Below are 19,872 nucleotides of genomic sequence, written 5' to 3'. Positions count from 1 at the left end.
CTGTCTTTATCTTTTCCCGGCACCTCTGTTACTCAGAGATGGTTATGAAAGTGACACATCACTCCATCCTCAATATCACCAAAGGCTTAGTATCTGTACGTCGCCTCATGACAACCGAAAAGCTGGAAGCTGCGGCACACTGCTGTCCTCTTAACGCTTTAATGCACGACTGAATGGACCTCGCGTTCTCCCTTAAGTAGATTTGGGCAATTCCAGTTAGGAAAAATCTAAATAGCTTCATATTTCAGCCCACACAAGAATGATTTTGTGTTTGAAATATTTCTGTATGTCAGTTTAACACTGTTTTTTGAAGTGGAAAAGAACAAAGAAGAAGTCAAATGACAAAACTATTAATTACTTCCCCAGATAATGTTCAACCCACTTATTTAAGGGTTAAATCCTGAAACAAATATGAGCATGAGACCGTCGGCTTGTGCTTATCAGTAGGAAGGTACTCCTAATGCCTGTGTGATTATGCACAACTAATGAGAACAACATCCATTGTTGGCAATCTACAATGAGTGTCGACATGCGCCTGAGTCCATGAGCAGGTCTGTCAGCGAGCCAGACAGTCCATCATCCGCTTGCATAAAAGCAGCTAAACACTTAAAACAAATTGCCCACTGGGAAGACAAGGGGTGTGAGTGTGTACTTACTTTACTGTCCTTGTGGGGTCTGAAACGTGGCAGCAAACCTTTCTTTTTGGGGTCTAAAATGCTGAGTGACATAAGATGTGGTGTTTTTTTTTTTTTTTTTAAGGGCTGAGATGTGGATTTATGGTTCAGGTAAAAGCTGCATTGGGTTGCCGTAAAGCTGAGGCACTTCATTGTGCTTTAGTAAAGCATAGTTCTGCCACTGAGTGGGCCCCACAGGTAATGCTGAAAAGATGCGTATGCGTGTGTTTCACTGAGGTGGAACCTGAGCTGTTTAATTTTACATGACTCAGGAAATTCATGACACGCAGTCACGTCTTTTCACTGGTTCCCAAATCTGTTCTCAGAGCAGGAATTAATGGGAGCCGCAGTCCTACTCATCCCCAAACAGGGCCTGACAGGTAATCTGTAATCTTATACCTCTGTTGGTCATAATTGGATGTGTGTGGTCCGCGCCTAACTCGCTAAATAATCAGATGTCAAATCATCCATTACTGTGAGTTCAGCATCGCTGTGCAATGGCTTAATCACCGCCGAGCTTCAGCGACTCAGCCTGGACTCTTTGTTTTCACACAACAGGAGAGACAAGATCAAATGAAGGATATTGGAGCGGTTGAGATATGAGGGACACGGCTCCTGACAGCGGTCTTAGAAACCTCCCATTCTTTCACTCTCTCTTTCTTGGCCTTGAGGGATTAGAAGAGGGAAAAGAGACACCTCGAAAAAATTAGGAAGGAGCCAAGTATGTAATGCCCAAATATGACAAAAGAGGAGACCTGAAAAGGGCACTAAGTGAAGAAAAAGGATTGTGTGAGATATTAGGGAGATTGAGAGGGAGGATGTAATAAAAAAGCGAAAGCCCAGAGGAAGAAAAGAGAAGGATAGTCTGACAAGTCTTCCATTAGTGCCCAGGGTAATCTTTCTCCGCGGGGTTTTACAGTTCTCTGTTAATTCAACATGACAGCCCTGCTTCACCCCTTTCCTGATTGCTTCCTCTCATCCTCTGGCTGCCATGCAGCTGCAGATCAAGGATGCCCATGTCCTTTACAATTTCCCAGAACCCTGTCTCACAGCAGCCGTAAGTAGCTTGATGCCACAGAAAGGGCGCTCAGTGCCACAGATGACCACGTCAGCGCCGGATGAACAGGGAGCGGGGTCAACAACCATGTAAAAAATAAATAATCCTTTACATTAGGACAAACTAAGCAAGATAAATACGTGAACATCCACACAAAATGTTATAGACCGTAAAACTGTGAAAAAATGTCAGTGTGACTGTTAGTTTTGTGACAAAATTAAATGCAAAAAATAAGCCTTTGATGAGTTAAAAGGAAAAAAAAAATGGGAGAAAATGAAGCAAGCAGATGGAAACAACAATCTCTCTGTCAAGTTAAGGTCAGATCTGAATGTACCTTACCAATCTACACAACACAAAGAGAGGTCAAAGCATCAATTTACACGAAGCTTCCTGAGAATAATTACAAAAATAATTAGTGTAACAGCTCATTAAACGCCAAGGTACTGACAGGAAGTGACTTTGACAGCAAAGGAGCAGAGGAGTTACCAGTCCAACAGCCCCTGTCTTATCAACGTCAGAATGAACCCAGGTTAAATTAGAATTATGATTGAAAGAGCATTACTGAAGGGGTGAGATGGTGAACTTGGTTGGGTTACTGCTTTGCTTGAAACATTGTAAATCAGTTCGACGTGTGAGGGATGGTTTACAGATTAACACGAAACTTTACATAATAGATGACATAAGTATGTAAATACACAAAATAAGGTGAGCGGATGGATTTTAATCGTATGTCAGACATTGACAGTGTAATAATGAGACTCTGAGCTCGAGCGCATCATCTCACCTCATGAGACTTGGAGGTCTGAGCCACAAACCCTCCTCCATGAAAGTGGATGAGGAGGTAGGGAGAGGATGGGAGGCGCTTCGTCTTCAACCCCAACGACAGAGAAATAGCCCCGCCCTCAGAACGGGACAGAGAGAGGAGGGTTTCGCTGTCCTGCAGAGAGTAAAAGCAAACGATGAACAAAGACATGAATATAGAAGGTCATGACCTCCTGCTAGCAGGCTCGTCTTACTTGAATTAAATTTCTGGAAGCAAATGTGCTTCATTACTGTACTCAAGTAGATTTTTTAGGAATCTTTCATTTTTGAAGCATTTATATTTGTGTTTTCTACTCCGTATGTTCTTTAAAATAGCTTATCGCTATTTTCAACCTCTATAATGGTAATTCAGATTCATGGTGAACGGATCAAAGCAGCTGAAAGTCATCTATTCTGAAGGTGCGGAGTCGAAGAATTTCAGAGAGATCAATTATGACAGAATGTCAAGACTTCATGTTTGCATTTCAACAATTGGTTTTGATTGGAGCGCAGGTTGTCTTATATAAAGCAGAGTCAATTTGTTAGTTTTTTTTAATTTAGAAAAATAATGAGTTTCTGAATGAAACTTCTGTCATTGCCAGTTACTATTGGATGCTGGTGCATCCATGCAGACATAGTATTACAATAACAACAGCTGTCGTGCGTGCAGACATATACATGCATGTGCATTTTTATTTACCGGTGTTAGCAGCAGAGTTCCTTTGAGAGATAACTACTTTTTTTTTTTCTGCAGCGGTTTGTTGACAGAACCTGCTACGTCTGGAGGAACTTGCACTCATTCGCATTCATTACCGGAAGAACAGAAGGAGAGGAGCCGTAGCTGAGTGAGAAGGCTTTGCCAGAGTAAACTTGTACTTTGCGACATTAGAAAGGATGCTGTTGTTTTCCTGGAGAATGATCAATGCTGGAATTGTTTTCTGATAACATGCATGGTTAAGTGCCAGACGAGAACGAGCTTGAGTGGAGAGAAGTAGTCTCTCAAGAGGCACACCAAGTTAAAAAAAGAAAGGAGCAGAGTAAAAAAAAAAAAAAAAAAAAAAGTGAAGCAGACGATATGTATGAGAAGCGATAACGAGGGGGATTAAGTTGATGATTTGAAGCAGTCATTCACACACAACTAAAGATATTTCTATACATGCCGATAAATACCGCTGGATGGAACTGTTCAGGAACTTTTTGAGGCTCGTATTTGTAAGACGCTTAAGAACAGCCGGTGAAGAAAAATGTTCACAAACTAGGTCATAACAACTCAGAACTGAGTTACATGGAAGCCGAGAGAGACGAGTACAACAGCAAGGCAGGGTTTGCATAGAATCCAAATCAATGAAGGGTTTTTTTATTGAATTTTCAAGTACACCACACGATAGTGTGAGCTGAATAACGATGCGAGTACCTGTCCTTCACGTAAGTCATAGGAGATGAGTCTCATCTGAACGGGAGCCGTGCCGATGTGCGATGACGGTGAAGGGATCGTTACTGATGCTCTGTGGTTCGCCGCCAAGGGAAGGTCGAAGGGCACAGGGGGCACCGAAAGAGCTCGGTTCACCTTAACCTGAGTGGATGTCATACTGGCAAGACCCTGGAGGAAAATGGATGCATGGAGAAGGGGGAAAAAAAAAACCGAAAGAGACATATAGAGAGGGGAAAATAGAGACAGAAAAAAAGTGCAAGTACCAGAATGAGTCAGGTCACTGGAGAGAAAGTGAAACTAGATGAATAAATCATGAGCTCTATTGAATAAATTGAATTCCACTCTATTATTGCTAACGGCCTGTAGGCCAAAATGCATAATGTTGGGAAGGTACTTTTACCAGAGGAAAAGCAAAATATCTCTGATGTAGTTTTAAAATTAAAAGTGGAGCGGCACACTTAGCTGTGTGCACCGGCGAGCAATGATAAACACACATCTGGCACGTCTGTCGGTTTATAAAACAGGAGCTGAAGGCCAACTGACCGACAGGATCTCGGTCTCAGTGATGTTCCAGTAGGTCTTCCAGAAATGGACGTCCAGGTTCTGGGTAATGCGTTCAAATTCCGCCCCTCTCAGCTCTGGATCGATGGCGTACTTCCCTGAGGTGAAGAAGGAGCTGGCTGCGACACCTGTGAGCCGGAGGAAGGTGAAAATAATGAGGGGGGTTTGCTGAAGACACCAGAAACAGAAAAGAGAATAAATAAAACTGAAAAAAAAGAAAAAGAAAAGAAGTGGAGAGTATGTTATGTATGAGACACTTGTGGTAAAATCTTCTGGTCCAGACCAAAACAGGAAAGACTAAATCTAGGTCCACAGTGCATTCCTGATATACATTATGCAACAGAGCTTTCATAATTTCCACAACAATGCAGTGTGTTGGGATAAATTCACCCATGGGATTACTGTGGTGGTATTTTTAAACCAGCCAAAAAGCTCACAGTCACTTTCGAAATGAGAGTCAAAACACCATCAGGAATTCTTTCTTCCCAACAACAACAACAACAAAGGAGGAGATGAAGGTTCAGACACCCGTCAATTCTGCCATCGATCCACAACAAAGTGTGTCGATTAGCAGGCCGAGACCTGGTCCCACAGGAGCCTCGGTTCAAACGGTTGGCGTGCGAAATGAGCAAAATGACATTTATATGTGAGCAACAACCTTCAACACTGAACACACCATAATGAGAAGTTAAAGGCAAATATTTTACAATATTTGCACAGATGAAAATGGTAGAAATTAATAAAAAGGAATAAAATGTTGCAGTGACAGTATGCGACAGATAAAGCACCAGAAAACAACACGTTCAGGGGGGAAACTGAAGGCAGAGTAATGGTCAAGACTTCAAAAGTAGTAGCACTGCAAACCTCTCCGATGTGTCTCCAGCTGAGAATCACAACCACTAAACAGCCTCAATCAGCCATATATGAATTTTTTTCCACACTATAACTTGTCTGCAAATGCAAAATATTTAAAATTGTAGAAAAAAAATGGAAATAACTTGGAAACCTTCGAAATTGTTTTGCTCTTTTGTGTATGGAAATTTTAGTTAATATAGCATTTCTGAAAGTAACAACTCCAATTTAACTGAAATTTTAACAGTGTGTTTCTGGTGTTATAGCACTTCCAACTTATATTTTTAATCGTTTCCATTTGCAAACAAGCATCATTTGCAGTACAGCCAAAGAGTGTGTCTATTTTTAATTACAGTCTTAGAGGACTATAAAACTATCAAGGATAACATGAAGTCCAGAACATAGGAAGGTTCTTCATATCGTCTCTCAGGTCGCTACAGAGAACTATGATGGGGGGAGGGATATTGGAGGGGGGTTCTGGTTCACTCACCATACGGTGCAATACCTCCTGCCTCCACTGTGGTGCAGCAGAGAGCACAAGAAACCATTTGAGTTGGATAATTCGTCTGTGAACGCTGAAATATGCATGTGTCTGCGTGCACGCGGCAGACGTGCGGATGATGGTGTGTGTTCTGTTAGCGTAGCCTCTATACATAACTGCGTGCATGTTCAAAACATTCTGAAATATAGACGAAGCGCATCAGCTAACCCTGGAGATTCCAGGGGATGAAAGAGCATCTAAAATCCAAACACACAACATCAAAAGGTACACAGTCGGGGGGCCAAGGAGCAGCGCAGAAGGGGCATGGGGATGGATAAGTACGATCTATGAATGTGAACGACGTGGCTGGATGATGAGAGGGTGCAGCTGCGGACGGGCTGGTGCTGACCTATTCCTGACTGATGGCGCTTGTAGTTTTCTCCAAAGGACACCAGGCCGATAGCGATGGTCTGGAGACACGGTCGAATGGATGGTGTGAACTGGACGGAGGAAAACAGAGGAATGCTTTAAATTCTGATCCACTCGCCGTGGCGCATTGAAAACCACGATACGGAGCGAGATTAAACCTGCAATCATCCAGAGACAGTGAAACAGATATGGGAATATCAGAATATCAAATGGCTGTGAGACATTATAAATTGATAGAAAACAGGTAGAAGGGAGGTTTCATCATATTTTCCCTTTAGTTTGCTTTTGACCTCTGACTGCTGGGGGGGTCAGTCACTCTCGTTAAATTCAACCGAGAACACAGGGAATAGCTGTGAGAAGCCCAATCCCTTCATCCCGAGACCTCCTGCTCTCCTTTTACTTGCAGGTTTAGACAGCAGGAGTCATTTGTAGTTCAGTATGACTTTAATGGCTTTAACATTTCTTTTTAGAGCCTAATATTATATTCTGGGGCAGTGGATCTCAAACCCTTTGCAGTAATACACCCACTGGCATAAAGCAGAACAATGTGGCACTGAGCGCCTGGCGTTCGGCTCGCTCAGTCAAGTCTCCACGGATCACAACTAACACATTCGTCTTGTCTGAGGCCCTCGTACTGATTTCATGCAAAATTTGCCACAACACCAGGAGAATAAAATTAGAAGCCAGACATAACACTCCGTTTTCAGTCCTAATACCATCAACCACAAATTCTGCCATCTATTCGGACTACTATGGCGCTAAATTATTTAAATATCACATTTCATTCATATTAAAATCTCAGTGATTTAGAGCAACGCATGCATTCTTCCTTTCACATTTCTTCTGTTAATCTTCACAGAAATCTACATATAGGTAAGTTAACCACTGTGTTCATAGTGGCAATATTAGATGTAAAACATCATTTATCAAGTTTCTATTCAAACTATTATGGAACATATTAGAGAATATCTGTATGCATGATTAGCAATTTCAAAATGATTTCTTTTAACAAGATGCCCAAAGCAAAATTCAACAGTGGATTAGTGACGAGAACTGCTTGAAGAGTTTGATTTCCTAGCAGGGCTTTCTTTCCCATGAAGTTTACGTGTTTTCCGAGTACTTCTTGAGTTTTCTTGGTGTTCTTTGGCCTTCGGGGCCAAAGTTTGCACATAGGCGTGCTTGTTAGGTTATATGATGACTGTAAATAAGCCACGTGAGCGTGTGGGAGTGAAAGTGTGTATGACAGTGGCTTGCTTGTCTGAGTGGGAGAGGTTAATTCTAACATGCTTTTTCATGCTTCCTCTGTAATCTCGGAAAGGTTTAATGTAAATTTAACACTGTTCACCTCGTAACTGCAACGTCAAGCCTGCAATCAAACATGAGGCAGCGTGACGTCGTACCCCACCGCGTCTTCGTCTCACCTGAAAGCCCAGGCAGCGCCCGTAGAAGCAGCCCTTGTGCATGGATGAGTATTCGCGGATGAAACTCTCGCTGAGGCCGCTTTCGTCCTGGAAGAACAGGTTGCCGTAGCTGTTGTCGTGGAGCATGCGCTGAGCCAGGTAGAGCAGGGCGCGGAGCTGGCACAGAGCGTTGCAGTACGCCTCCATCTCCCCGGCGTTGTGCGCCACTCGGAAGAAGATGCTGCGGCGGTTGGCCGTGATGTAGCGCCCCTTGTGGATGATGTGGAGAAGGCAGCAACGCAAAACCTGGAAGAACAGGACATGAGAATCAATGACGGGGACGTTAGTCGACATCAGTTCTCCTCAATAAAAATAAATCTCAATAGAAAGCCGTTTGTTCCTTGATCCTGCTCTCCAGCAACTTTTAATTCCTTGGTGTGTTAAAGGACTAAAATTTGAGTCAATACCAGACAAGTCATTTCTATTTAAAATATGCACACAGCTCCACAATTCAGCGAAGTAAATAAGTATTTACATGTTTTATACTTGCCTGTAAACTCCACATTCTACAAGATTCTTCATCTTCTTTATTACTGAGAGCCAATAAGTAACAAATGTTCGCCTTGTCGGCCTTGATGCACAAGAGCATACACTTTATGAAATGAGAATAATGAAAGCTGACAACTTTCAAGCCAAAAAAGAGCAGCTGGATGAATCAACACATAAAAGTGTTCTGTTCTATTCATTATTTACCATTGAGCATGCCTGCATGCACACTGATAATCTGATCAATATCTGAATTCTGGAGGTATCATGTTGCTCAAGTGATCACGTAAAGCAGCATGATGCGATATAATATCGGGGTTTTATGATTATCACATCTCTGAACTGCATCCAATTACTCCCACTTATTCTTTTTTATTATGATCATGTAAATGAGATCATTGATAGTCAGGCACAATCAAGCAAATCATGTGGCTTGAAAGCGATGTAAGTGTTCAGGTTTGACATAAAAATGTGTTAAACAATATACATATATTTAATGAGCAACACATTCATAAAGCAAATTTTTAACAATCAATACATGCTATCATGTAGGGAACAAAACTTAAAACAATTATTCTCAAAAAGATAAAGAAAAATTAACTCATAGCATTTAGTAATATGACAAAATGAGGTTTTTTCTTTAAATAATTGTGCACTCATTAAAGACATGTCCTCTATGTCCTCTGGGTGTGCTTAAGTTGTAATTAAGATTAGTGTGGTAAGCTTCAGCACAAAAAAAAAAAAAAAAAAAAAAAAAGATGTGATACTTTGCCTAAATACGAACACGGAGAAAAAAAAAAGTTGCTGCTTCACCGGGGTGTTACAGATTAGTGTGAGTGGTACTGCAGGGATGAGGAGGATTAGAAATGTGGAAATCGAGAGGCGAGAAAACAGAGCGCCATTCATTTGCTGCTCTACTACGATCCTTCGGGTTTGGTGGGCTGCAAGCGAGTGAAGGTCATGATGTTTCATCAATAGCAGCGCAAGATAAAGTACAGTGGATACAGTAGTGGTGGATATCAGGCAGCTGGAGGAATTCATCTAATCCAATTTGCAACATAAAATCAATCTGTAAAACAAATGGGCCGACCTTGAATCAAAGCGATATTAAGGCAAAGAGGTGCTGGTAAGTAGTTTCTCACAATGTGAAGAGAATATTGATAAGAATGGATTGCATTATTGGAGTGTTTCATTCTCCCCAGTCACACAGGAGATGAAATGAAAACAAAGATCTAACACTTGACTCATGCGCACAAAGGGACTTTAATCCTTTTATATCTCACGTTGCTGCCGATATGAAGAGAATTTCGAAAACTACAAGATTTTATAGACATTGCAGTGGCGTCCAGGACTTCCACAGTACAGCAGGAGTATCTGTCAGAACCACATATTCCTACCGAGTGACTTAAATACTGTTGGTTGAAGTTATCTTAAAAAAAAAAAAAAAAACTGCCTCATTTGGACCTTTTAGGGCCAAAAAACAAACAAATAAATGAAGGAACCTGATCATAAGAGGGCTAAATGATCCCAGAGCCTACCTTGACCAGTGAGCGATATCCATTCGCGGGTATGTGTGGGTCAAAATCAAAATGGTGATAAACGGCAGCAAAGCCGCAGACGACCGGCTCCAGACTGCGAGCGTGCTCCTGGATAAGCTTCATGGCGGCCACCAGGCGCCGCGCCGCATCCCCCTGTGATCCTTTGGCTCCTCCGGAGAAGAAGGTGGCATTTTCTTCACACACGCTGTACACAGACGCAAAAACTGCCTTGGTATCCATCACTGCGAGGGAGAGAGAAGACTGATGTTGATTTCAAGAATTAAATTACAAGTATTCAAAACAAAACAGCTTTGATGAATGTCGCCATGTTTTATAGAAACCTGCTCACGCCAAAAGTCCATCTTCACCTTCTACCAAGTCACATTCATGCTAAAGTATGCATACACACAGGAAAAACTAAAAAACAAACAAACAAAACCAAACAGATTTTGTAACAAATTTGCACCAGAATACCTGAAACAGGGTCTATTTTAACAAAGATATACAAAACAGTTTTTTTAAATAATAAAAACCAAAGTGGTACAGTGTCATTCAAAAAAAACCTCAACAGTTGTTGATGTTTTTCTCACGGCTTGTGCAAAAGATTTGAAAAATATTTTCCATATTTCAAAATAAATTGTGCAACCATGAGGCAACTACATTTTGTTTTTCTTCGAGAACTGAGACAAGGAAAAAACAGAACAAGGAGACAAAAGTGTGCCAACATATTAGTAAACCGCCATTTGAGATTGTTTCCGTCCAAGTTCATATGTCAACAAAGAAATTGCACAAACTTGATCTGTTCAGAAGCTATTCCGGGAAAAGCACTCAACGCAGTCTTGATCTATGAAGAAGCTAAAAGAACAAAACAAAACAAATAACACCATCATCAGCTGGAATCCACTTCAGCAAGCATAACAAGCAAGTCTGATCATAACAATCTGCCATGCCCATCGATGTAATCTGCAAGCAGAAACTCGAAAATGATGGATCGATACCATCAGGCGTAAAAATGCACCCCGTTCACTGTGCAGAGCCACATCCATATCGGCATTTAAAAAGTATACCAAATGGGATATCATTGGACTTATCTGACAAAATGTTCTCATACTTTCATTAGCTCAGCCCGGAGAACAATTCACTGGGAGCGCATTGATTGAAACACGTTCAGCAAAGCTCCGAAATTAAATGATATAAACCGAGGCTGAGCAGTCAAAATCCACCCAGAACCAGGAGGCGAAGAGACACTGCTGGGAAAACACACGGTTACTCATACACTGACTGACAAAAAAAAAAAAAAAAAACATGTGGGCACACTCACATAAGAATCCCAGAGGGAGATATAGAGCCGACAACACACGGCTGAGCGTGTTTCCCAACTGTCTACACAGGTGGAACATAACAAGGAGCTCACATGATGTTCCTGCTGGACCCCTGCTGAGTCACCTGAGACCTCAGTTTCCACAGCACCCTGGAGAACTGGCTGGTACTTACTGTATCGGGTGACTCGTACGCTGAGAGACCGAGCGAAGGCAGAAATGGACTACAGGCACAGAGAGTGAAGCTCAGGCAATGTGACGAGAGCGTAGCAGATTACAGGACTAGCTGCGACGAAGAAATGTGGCGTTCCAGCACTGACGATACTTTACAGGACCCGTGTACGTCTACTCTTAATGGGAAAACCACAGATAATAAGGTCAAAAGCACTGTTTAAGATTGATTTTGTGTGTTAAATTACCATTGGTAAAACTCAAGTCGAACAAATGAACAGGAAAATTTCATTAGCCTCGCTATAAACTTGTAACCCGTGCTTATATATTGACTGCGACAACTTCAACTGCAATGAGCAACGCAAATAAAAAAAGCGTTCAAAGTGTTAATTAGGATCATGAAATAGTGAAAAATGGATTTCCTTTTGGCCCATTCCCAAGTTAGCGAAACAACTACAAAAGCAAATGCATCTTCCTGGGCTGATGACAAGCTGTTTAACAAACCAGAAATTAATAAGTCACTTGTTGAGGTGTTAAAGGGATACTTCAACATTTTGGAAAATTGGCCCATTTAGTGCATTCCGTAGTCATTTCGAACAGCATACTTACTTTTTTTGTGAGGGCGAGCTGCTGTTTATTCAGAGGTGAGTCGGGGAAGGTTTTCGGGACGGACACAATGGAGGTGAACGGTATTTTTGGTTCCCCTCATCAAACTCATCAAATACACAATCCAACAACGCCAAAACACTTTGGTGGACACGTTTTAATCCGCATATTCACTACGCTGTGGAACACCAACAAATAATATTGTAGCGTTACGACACTGAAGCAAATACTGGGAACTGCTTTTTCTTTTGAAATCACTACGCCCAGACACCATGTTTAGTAAGTAGTTCCGTCTTAGCAATCTTCGCATAAACAAATCAATCTCGTAATTGTGCATTAATATTTCACAGCGTAGTGAATGTGCGGATTATAACGTGTCCACCAAAGTGTTTTGGGGTTGTTGGATTGTGTATTTGATGAGTTTGACGAGGGGAACAAAAATACCATTCACTTCCATTGTGTCCGTCCCGAAACCTTCCCGACTCACCCCTGAATAAACAACAGCTCGCCCTCACAAAAAAAGTAAGTATGCTGTTCGAAATGACTACGGAATTGCGCTAAATGGGTCAATTTGCCAAAATGTTGAAGTATCCCTTTAAAGCAACACTAAGGAACTTTCAGTTTTTGTTGATTTTGGCGGCGCCAGTGGACAAAAGCGGTAGTGTTTTGCCTGAAGGAATACTACAGTTCCCATGAGGCCTAGCGCGTGACGTCGTAAAATGCTGCTCCCGGTGGCATGCTGTTGGACTGAACTCGCCTTCATTTGTTTCCAGCGGCTGTGTGAAGGACGGATAGCGACGAGGTAATGAATCTAATGGTGGCTAAACAATGTTATATCATGATGTGACGCATGCCGTAAAGCAGTTTGCACATTTGGAGTTTTTTAGTGTGCAGGGTTCCTACCACCCTCCTCACAGCTGCTCAGTCCAAGTGAACGCAATACTGACGCCCTCAGGCCGTGACAGAGGGTCATTCAACTGGTTGTAAGTCGACGTATCATCACAAAAGATATTAAAATGTTTTATTAAGGTTGAAAAGTTCCTTAGTGTCGCTTTAAATGTCAGCTAGTTTACGTGCACTCTAATCTGCTACAACAAACCCCTGGATTTGTTGGATGGCATATGTTGCGTTGAATGTAAGAAGTATTCCCCTGCACTGAGCAGCACAGAAGGTCCAAAACAGATCAAATGAATACACATGGTTGTTGTGATAAGAATTTATCTTTTCTTGCAAAACGTAATGAAGCAGCTTTGGGTCTAATTCCACATCCGTCCATGCTATTGGGCAACGTAAGCAGGAAAAAGACATGTATTCAGATATTCTTAGATCAGATATAGGCCCCATTTAAATAGATCACATGTATATCGCAGTTGAGGAGGTCACACGCTTTTTCAGTATCAAAAGAAATAATTGCAGCAAACGCATATATGATGCAATTCTGGTCATTTTCCTCCTCCCTTGCTGAAAAATCCCGGCAATCTTTGTCAAACTTCTCAGGTCACCACAACACTCATGCAAAACATAATGTCATCGTTATTGGCTTCACAGTTAGCGCTTGGTCCAGATGCAGCCTGAAGTTTGCAAACACTACAAGTATGCGTGCCTCATTTTTCTGGCAATGTAGGCCAGTCTAATCACGAGAATCAGATATGGGTCACTTGATGAAATATGTAACCGCATGTTTAAAAAATAAAAAATAAAATCAGAGTTGGGCAGGAAATCCAATCTTGTCATCCAGATTTGCAGAGTTAATGCAAAAAAAAAAAATGTTATATTCCACAAATATGGATATCATATATCTGCCAGCCTAAACTTAATGTGATTTATCAGATGTAGAGAATGTAACAAGACCATGAATGCACAATGATGGATTATTTGCTTATTTATTCATCCTTTCTGACTTGTTGAAAGGATTGATGCTCCAGTTTGATAAAACATATAAGCTAAAACATTTTCCCAGATAAAACCATGTCTCTACTGTAGTGGAAGCAAAATAATTAATACAATAAATAACCCTTTTCAATACGTATTCATGATGCACATGGAAAATGTTAATTGTTTCATAAGATATTATAAAGCTGTGCTGCAAGTACAAATGAAGGACACCGTTCTTCACTTATATTGTGCATTTCTCACAGCTTCAGTAGTCTTTCAACATCTACAGAAGGCAATGCAGGATTCAGTGTCTTGCTCAACAACACGTTGACACACGGACAGGCTGAGGGAGGGGGAATCGAACCTTCCCACTGACAGACAATCGGCTCCATCAGATGGGCCTCATGTGTACCGACGTTAACCAAAACCAGCCTTCTGGCAACTAACAAGGCTTTTCTCGTGGAAAATAATGGTAATCATACCTTCATGAACATATGTATCTTTATACGTCCATCTGTAAATGCTAACATTATCTTATCATAGTGCAGTATACAGCCATGCATAGCTTTAACAAAATGTTTGTTTAACAGTGTTTGGTTTTGTTTCACTTAAACTGAGGTGGCAGTGATGTTTCTGTTTGGAGGAACATATAGCATTTTGACAAAATAAAAACACTGTTATCAGCCTGTCGTGCTCGAAGAATGTTCTTATTTTCATTTTAACAATATTTTTTAAATGAATAATGCATCATAACAGTACGTTTTCCAGTAAGCCGTGTCGCATAGTTGGGGAAACTTCTCGCTTCCTTTCTGAGGGTTTTGTTATCTTAACGTCAAGATTCAGCTCCCCAACAGTAAATGTTACATCATACCAAATTCGCCTGACACTATTGGCAAGTTCAGCACCCGCATACCGAGCTGAGCAATCCCAAAGATAACATGATTATTTGCAACACGGCTGTTGTTTCACCCCGTAGCAGCATGATGAATGGATGTTAACAGATAATTCTGCAATGAAGACATTGTCCTCATGTTACCATGTGATCCTTTATGGATTTTTGACTCTACTTCAGAAGCTGATGCTTAGAATTTGAACAGTGAAGTCTTGTTTCAGACGTGCGGTCTTGCTGATATGAATAAATGTTTTTCTTTTCATGTAGATGTTCACCAGATAGCAGGAGTGCATCACAAAAATGTGCGTCACACCACCCTCGACCAATGCTGTTCTAAATCACAAAACTTGTCATACTGATTAAGAAGGCTGCAGTCATACTCCAGACAATTTAGCAGTGAGGAAAAATACGTGTACAATTCCAGGCTTGTTGCTTCATCTCAGATTTTGGAACAAAGTCAGTGGATTGCAATGAAATTTTTTAATAGTAAGTGCTGAATGTTCACTAACGCAAATTCTGACGGCAACACAAAAACAGCTAAAGCACACAAAGAACAACCAATAATAAATTCATCAGTCTTCATGAATGCATTAAAAGCAGGATGGCCTCAGGCGAAACAGTGACTGGTCTGGTCAAGCAATCACCTAAAAACCATGCTGCAGCCTTGCAGTCAAAGTAGTTTGGGCACCGGGCCCAAATTAAAATTGCATTGCTTAATTAGAACAGGAGCAGCATTTTCCCATCAGAGCGGGCCAGCAGGGCTGATGTTGACACAGTAAGCCAGGCCTGAATTTCACCAAGCCTTGGATCAGCATAAGCTGCTCTAAACTTATTCAAATGGCAATAAAGCCAGCAAATATTACACATCCGCCTGACTACAGGGAAGCGTATAACATGCAAACACAATGCAAATGAACAGTTAGAAAACCATCCTATCGAGAGCTCACTCGGCGTTTAAAGACGCCATTGCACGGAGGAGACCTCACCTTTGTTTGACTGGAGATAAGCTTCAAATACAGAAACGATAAGTGTCTCCATTACACCAGCCAGGATAAGCAGTCGGTATATCCCACCACTGGAGGAAAAACATGGCTCACCTGCTGGTGCTATCACCTCTGCCTGCTGTGCATCTGCAGCTGCTGTGGCCGCCTCTTTCAATGTCAGTAACACACAACCAGTTTCAACTTTGTCCCTTTGCGATGCGCTGAAACAAGTGACTACTGTAAGCCCACTGCAACTACTAACTTGTACCTGGGCTCTCCGCATTAAAGATGGATGAGAAAAGGCATTAATAAGTCATGTAAAACAACCAACACCGGCAACATTACAGACGTATAATGACTCCTGCAGGGCCCACAGACACTGCGAATTGAGTGTTTGCATAAAACTAGCCCACAGGCAGCCTCTGGCATAGCAAAGAATTGATGGTGAGGAGCAACTATTGAAAAAAGCTGGAAAGAGGAAAAAGTAGGAAAAAAGTGTTTACCGGCATCTGAGTTCAAGGCTCTGTCGTTTTCTGTCTCCTCTCTTCCACGTAAGCAATGAGAGCATGGAGAAAAAGAGAGAACGCATGAGAAAAAGGAACGGGGGAAGGGGAGGTCGTGAGGAAGAACACTTTTCAACCCAGAAGGTTTTGTCCCCTCTTTCTGTATCTGTTGCGAGCCTGTCTTCACGACATGCCTCTTCACTTCTGTCTGCGCGTGTCAGCCTGTCATAACCAATTCCACTCAGCAGCGATGGGCCGTGTCATCTTTTCCTCTCCATCAGTCCCTCCCATCCATCGTTCACAGGGACAGTGGATCGACAGAAAACCCCGGCACAGTTAACTTTATCCCTGCTACAGCGGGCGAGCCTGCTATTGGCTCATTAGTTTGCAACGCCTTGTGACCTTTCACTGATTTGGACATCGGTTAAAGCCTCCAGTGTGAGATTATAAATTATTAACAACACTTCAATTGTTCTAGGAAAAAAAAAATCATTTTATGGATTTTATTATTAATATGGTCTGTAAAACATTGGTAATGTCCCCAAACATCAGTCAAACCACTGATCAAAGGTTGATCAAAACAGCTTTAAAACTTGGAACTTCAAAACAACACTGACTCACTAACTGCAGCACTAAAACCTAGTCCTGAAAAGGTCCAAAACAAGAAGAACAGACATTTTCCCACATGGAAATTCCTAAACACCTTTAATACATTTAAACACTTTCTAGGCTATAATTTAAAACAATGTTGAACTATTTTCAGTAATCTGTCACAACATGACCACCAGCATAATATCTTGCTGCTATAAGAGCTCTGAAACGTCAGGGCACGGACGCCACCAGACCTCTGAAGGTGTGCTGTATGATCTAGTACAAAGATGGAAGTAACAGCTCATTTAAGTCCTGTAATATTGGCACAATGGGGGCTCGGTTGGACCACATGCAGTGAGGCTTGGTCGCCCATGACCCTGACTCCAGTTCAATTTTTCTTCCTTCGTCCACTTCTGATGATACTGACCTTTACGGACCAAGAACACCGGATAAGCACTACACCTTTGGAGAAGCTCTGACCATCACAGTTTGGTTACATTTGCCCAATGTCCGCACTTCCTAGAGGAACAAAACATCCTCTTGCTACCTGTGTTCATCACACATACAAAGGTACCGCTATAATAGCAAGAGCAGGTGAAATTACTAATGCAATTTTTCTATTTTGATCATGGAACCTCTAAAAGGTCACACTGTTGTTACTGACTGGGAGTATGTACCAATTTTGTAGAAATAGTCAGGATGCAGAACATGAGCAACAAGTGAACACCTATAAACAGATGGTGCTGATGTAGCTTGTGAGGATATTTTTCCTGTGGGGAAAACAGCAGTGAAGTCACACGACAGTGCCATAACGCGAATTGAGACTCCTAAACCACAAACACACCCCGAAACACTTGGACACAAATACTACGATGGCAACGGTGGGAAATGTTCTTGCTGCTTCTCTTCTGCTTTTATTCTATTGTTACATTTTATGGTATGTCTCTCTTGAGAGTGCGAGTTGATTTTTTTGCTACAAGGCATTAATGTTACTGGAAACATCTGCGCTTTTATTGGTACAGAAAGTCAAACAAGGGTAGATTCAATATCTCTATAAAGGAAATCCGCTTTTAATTGAGATTATTTCTCACAGTGTTTTCTCCAGTCAGCAGAAGCGGGACAAAACCGAGCTGCTGGTCGGCCCACAGCTCAGACTAAAACTCACTCTGACTTACTTAATCTATAACACTTCTATGTAGCTTCTATTACTATCCAGGGTATTATAAAAAGACAACAAAATAAGCAGCTTCGCTGTTTAATCACACTTGCAATAAAACAGTATCTGTTCAATGAAGTGGACTTTTTTTTGCTCTGGAAAAAGCAGTTTGTTTAAATCTATAAAAGCAAATTAGACATCTGTTTTCCTCAATGATTAACTGTGCTACGTCAATTCCAACTCATAGGTTTTGTGTGTTTTCCTTTATCTAGTCCGGGCAGACCCACTTTGTGGAAACATGGTCATATGTAGGTGCAAGGTCATAATCACACAGTGGCTGCTTCTTGGAAGTGAAACTCACAGTGACACAATGAGATCTTTTCTTGTGCAAGAAGGAAGTCCACTGTTTGTAAAAGCAGATTCTAAAAAAAAAAAACAAAATTCCAAGTGGCCACATTATTCAACAAACTGTGACATTTGTCTGACTTTCTTTTCAAACAAAAATATGTTCCTGTTATGTGACACTCTCCAAACATCGTGGCCATAGGAAGGCCGTTTTAAAAATAGCCGTCTTTGGGCTGTGCGCAGGCAAAAGGAAGAGCCAACAGTGAGGGGCTGTGTAGTGTCATGTGTAGCACATTTTACCCTTTCTACCAAAGTGCCTTCGTGCATCTAAGGCCAAAGGCAACAACAGGAAACAAGCAACAATGAGCTTCCACGGCCGACACACACAAAGGGCTCACTTCACTTGAGCAAGGCCTCTAGTGCCAAGGAAATTGATATTTCTTATAATATTATCTGGCTTAGTGTTCAAGGCCAGTCATGGCTGAAAAGGAGATCATTAATTCTGATTAATACTTTACTTTTGAAAAAACAACATGGTCCTCTTTTTCACGACTGACATGTGTCCCAAAAAACATCACTGTGTATTCAATGATCACTTTCTGACATCAGACAGCTGTGGATCTAGACTTGGCTTTAACATCACAGATGATTAGGTTGTAGGGGGAAATCCATAATGTATTTGGAGTAAGACTTGTTTATAACGGGGGATTAACAAGATAAGGGCACCGATCTTTGTCTGATATTTTCATTTATCCTGTTGATGTTTTGTCATCACTGTTTGGGTTGTCTGAGAATGGCAGAAGTGTGGAATGAATGCCCAAAGCTGACAGATTCCTCAGAAAGCGTTGGTGTGTGTTGGTGCGGTGGAACTGGTCGGACTGTATCAGTAGGAGTGTTTAGTCCTGACGGCAGCGTCACGTTAAATCTCTGTCAACATGTGTCAGCCTGCTCTCGTGTCAGACAAGTCCCCTAATCGATTTATGCACCAACGACAACACACGCATACACACACACACCTCCCCTCCTCTTCCCATTCACATCTCACACACATTAATCCCGTCAATCCAGTCCCCTCCCCTCGGGGCGAAGCGTGGAGAGTACCTGTTCAGGTGGATCCCGTCAGTGTCAGCGGGAGGGACTAGAGGCACAGGAGATGAAGAGTGACAAAACACTCACGTGACTGTGTTTAGTTAGGAGTGTGATGCAGTGATAGAGCTAATCTCGCCGGCTCGCGCTACAACTAACTAACGGGTCGCGTGCTCTAGCGACGACCGGGGAGAGGATGCTTCAATCAATAATCAATATATTTCCACTCAGCGACGCTTTAAAGGAGTCTGCTGGTGTGTTTTTTTTTTGACATAACACAACAACCACATGAGAGAGGGAGGAAGAGAAAGAGAGAGAGAGCGGGGCTATCGGAGGACGGCTAATGGCTGCTAACGGGGGCTAGCGGGAGGCGACATCAAAAGAAGGGACAGAAGAGGCAGCGGAGCGGAGGTGGGGGTCACTCTACGCGGGGAGAACTCACCCACTGGACCCTCTCTGTGTTTGTTTGAGCGTCTTCCTTTCTCCAATCTGCTATTCCCACTACCCTTCTTACTCGACGCCATCTTCGCCCACTCTGTTTACGCACCGCCTCTCACATCTCCCCTACATACCT

General features: G+C 42.0%; 1 protein-coding gene across 1 annotated transcript in view; it reads right to left on the bottom strand.

Annotated features, from left to right (window-relative positions):
• lipeb (lipase, hormone-sensitive b) overlaps positions 1–19,843 on the bottom strand; it is a 30,154-nt gene extending 10,311 nt beyond the window's left edge. Inside the window, exons 1-7 of the mRNA XM_030102377.1 lie at positions 19,741–19,843; positions 9,772–10,013; positions 7,709–7,993; positions 6,268–6,358; positions 4,508–4,653; positions 3,947–4,132; positions 2,516–2,668 (exon numbers count right to left, since the gene is read on the bottom strand). Of these exons, the coding sequence (XP_029958237.1) occupies positions 2,516–2,668; positions 3,947–4,132; positions 4,508–4,653; positions 6,268–6,358; positions 7,709–7,993; positions 9,772–10,013; positions 19,741–19,822 (1,185 nt within the window). The 5' untranslated portion in view covers positions 19,823–19,843. The remainder of the gene's footprint in view (positions 1–2,515; positions 2,669–3,946; positions 4,133–4,507; positions 4,654–6,267; positions 6,359–7,708; positions 7,994–9,771; positions 10,014–19,740) is intronic.
• Between the last annotated feature and the right edge of the window lie 29 nt (positions 19,844–19,872).

This window comes from Salarias fasciatus, chromosome 11 (assembly GCF_902148845.1).
Source record: "Salarias fasciatus chromosome 11, fSalaFa1.1, whole genome shotgun sequence".
Taxonomy (NCBI): domain Eukaryota; kingdom Metazoa; phylum Chordata; class Actinopteri; order Blenniiformes; family Blenniidae; genus Salarias; species Salarias fasciatus.
This window is presented reverse-complemented; position numbering and strand designations above follow the sequence as displayed.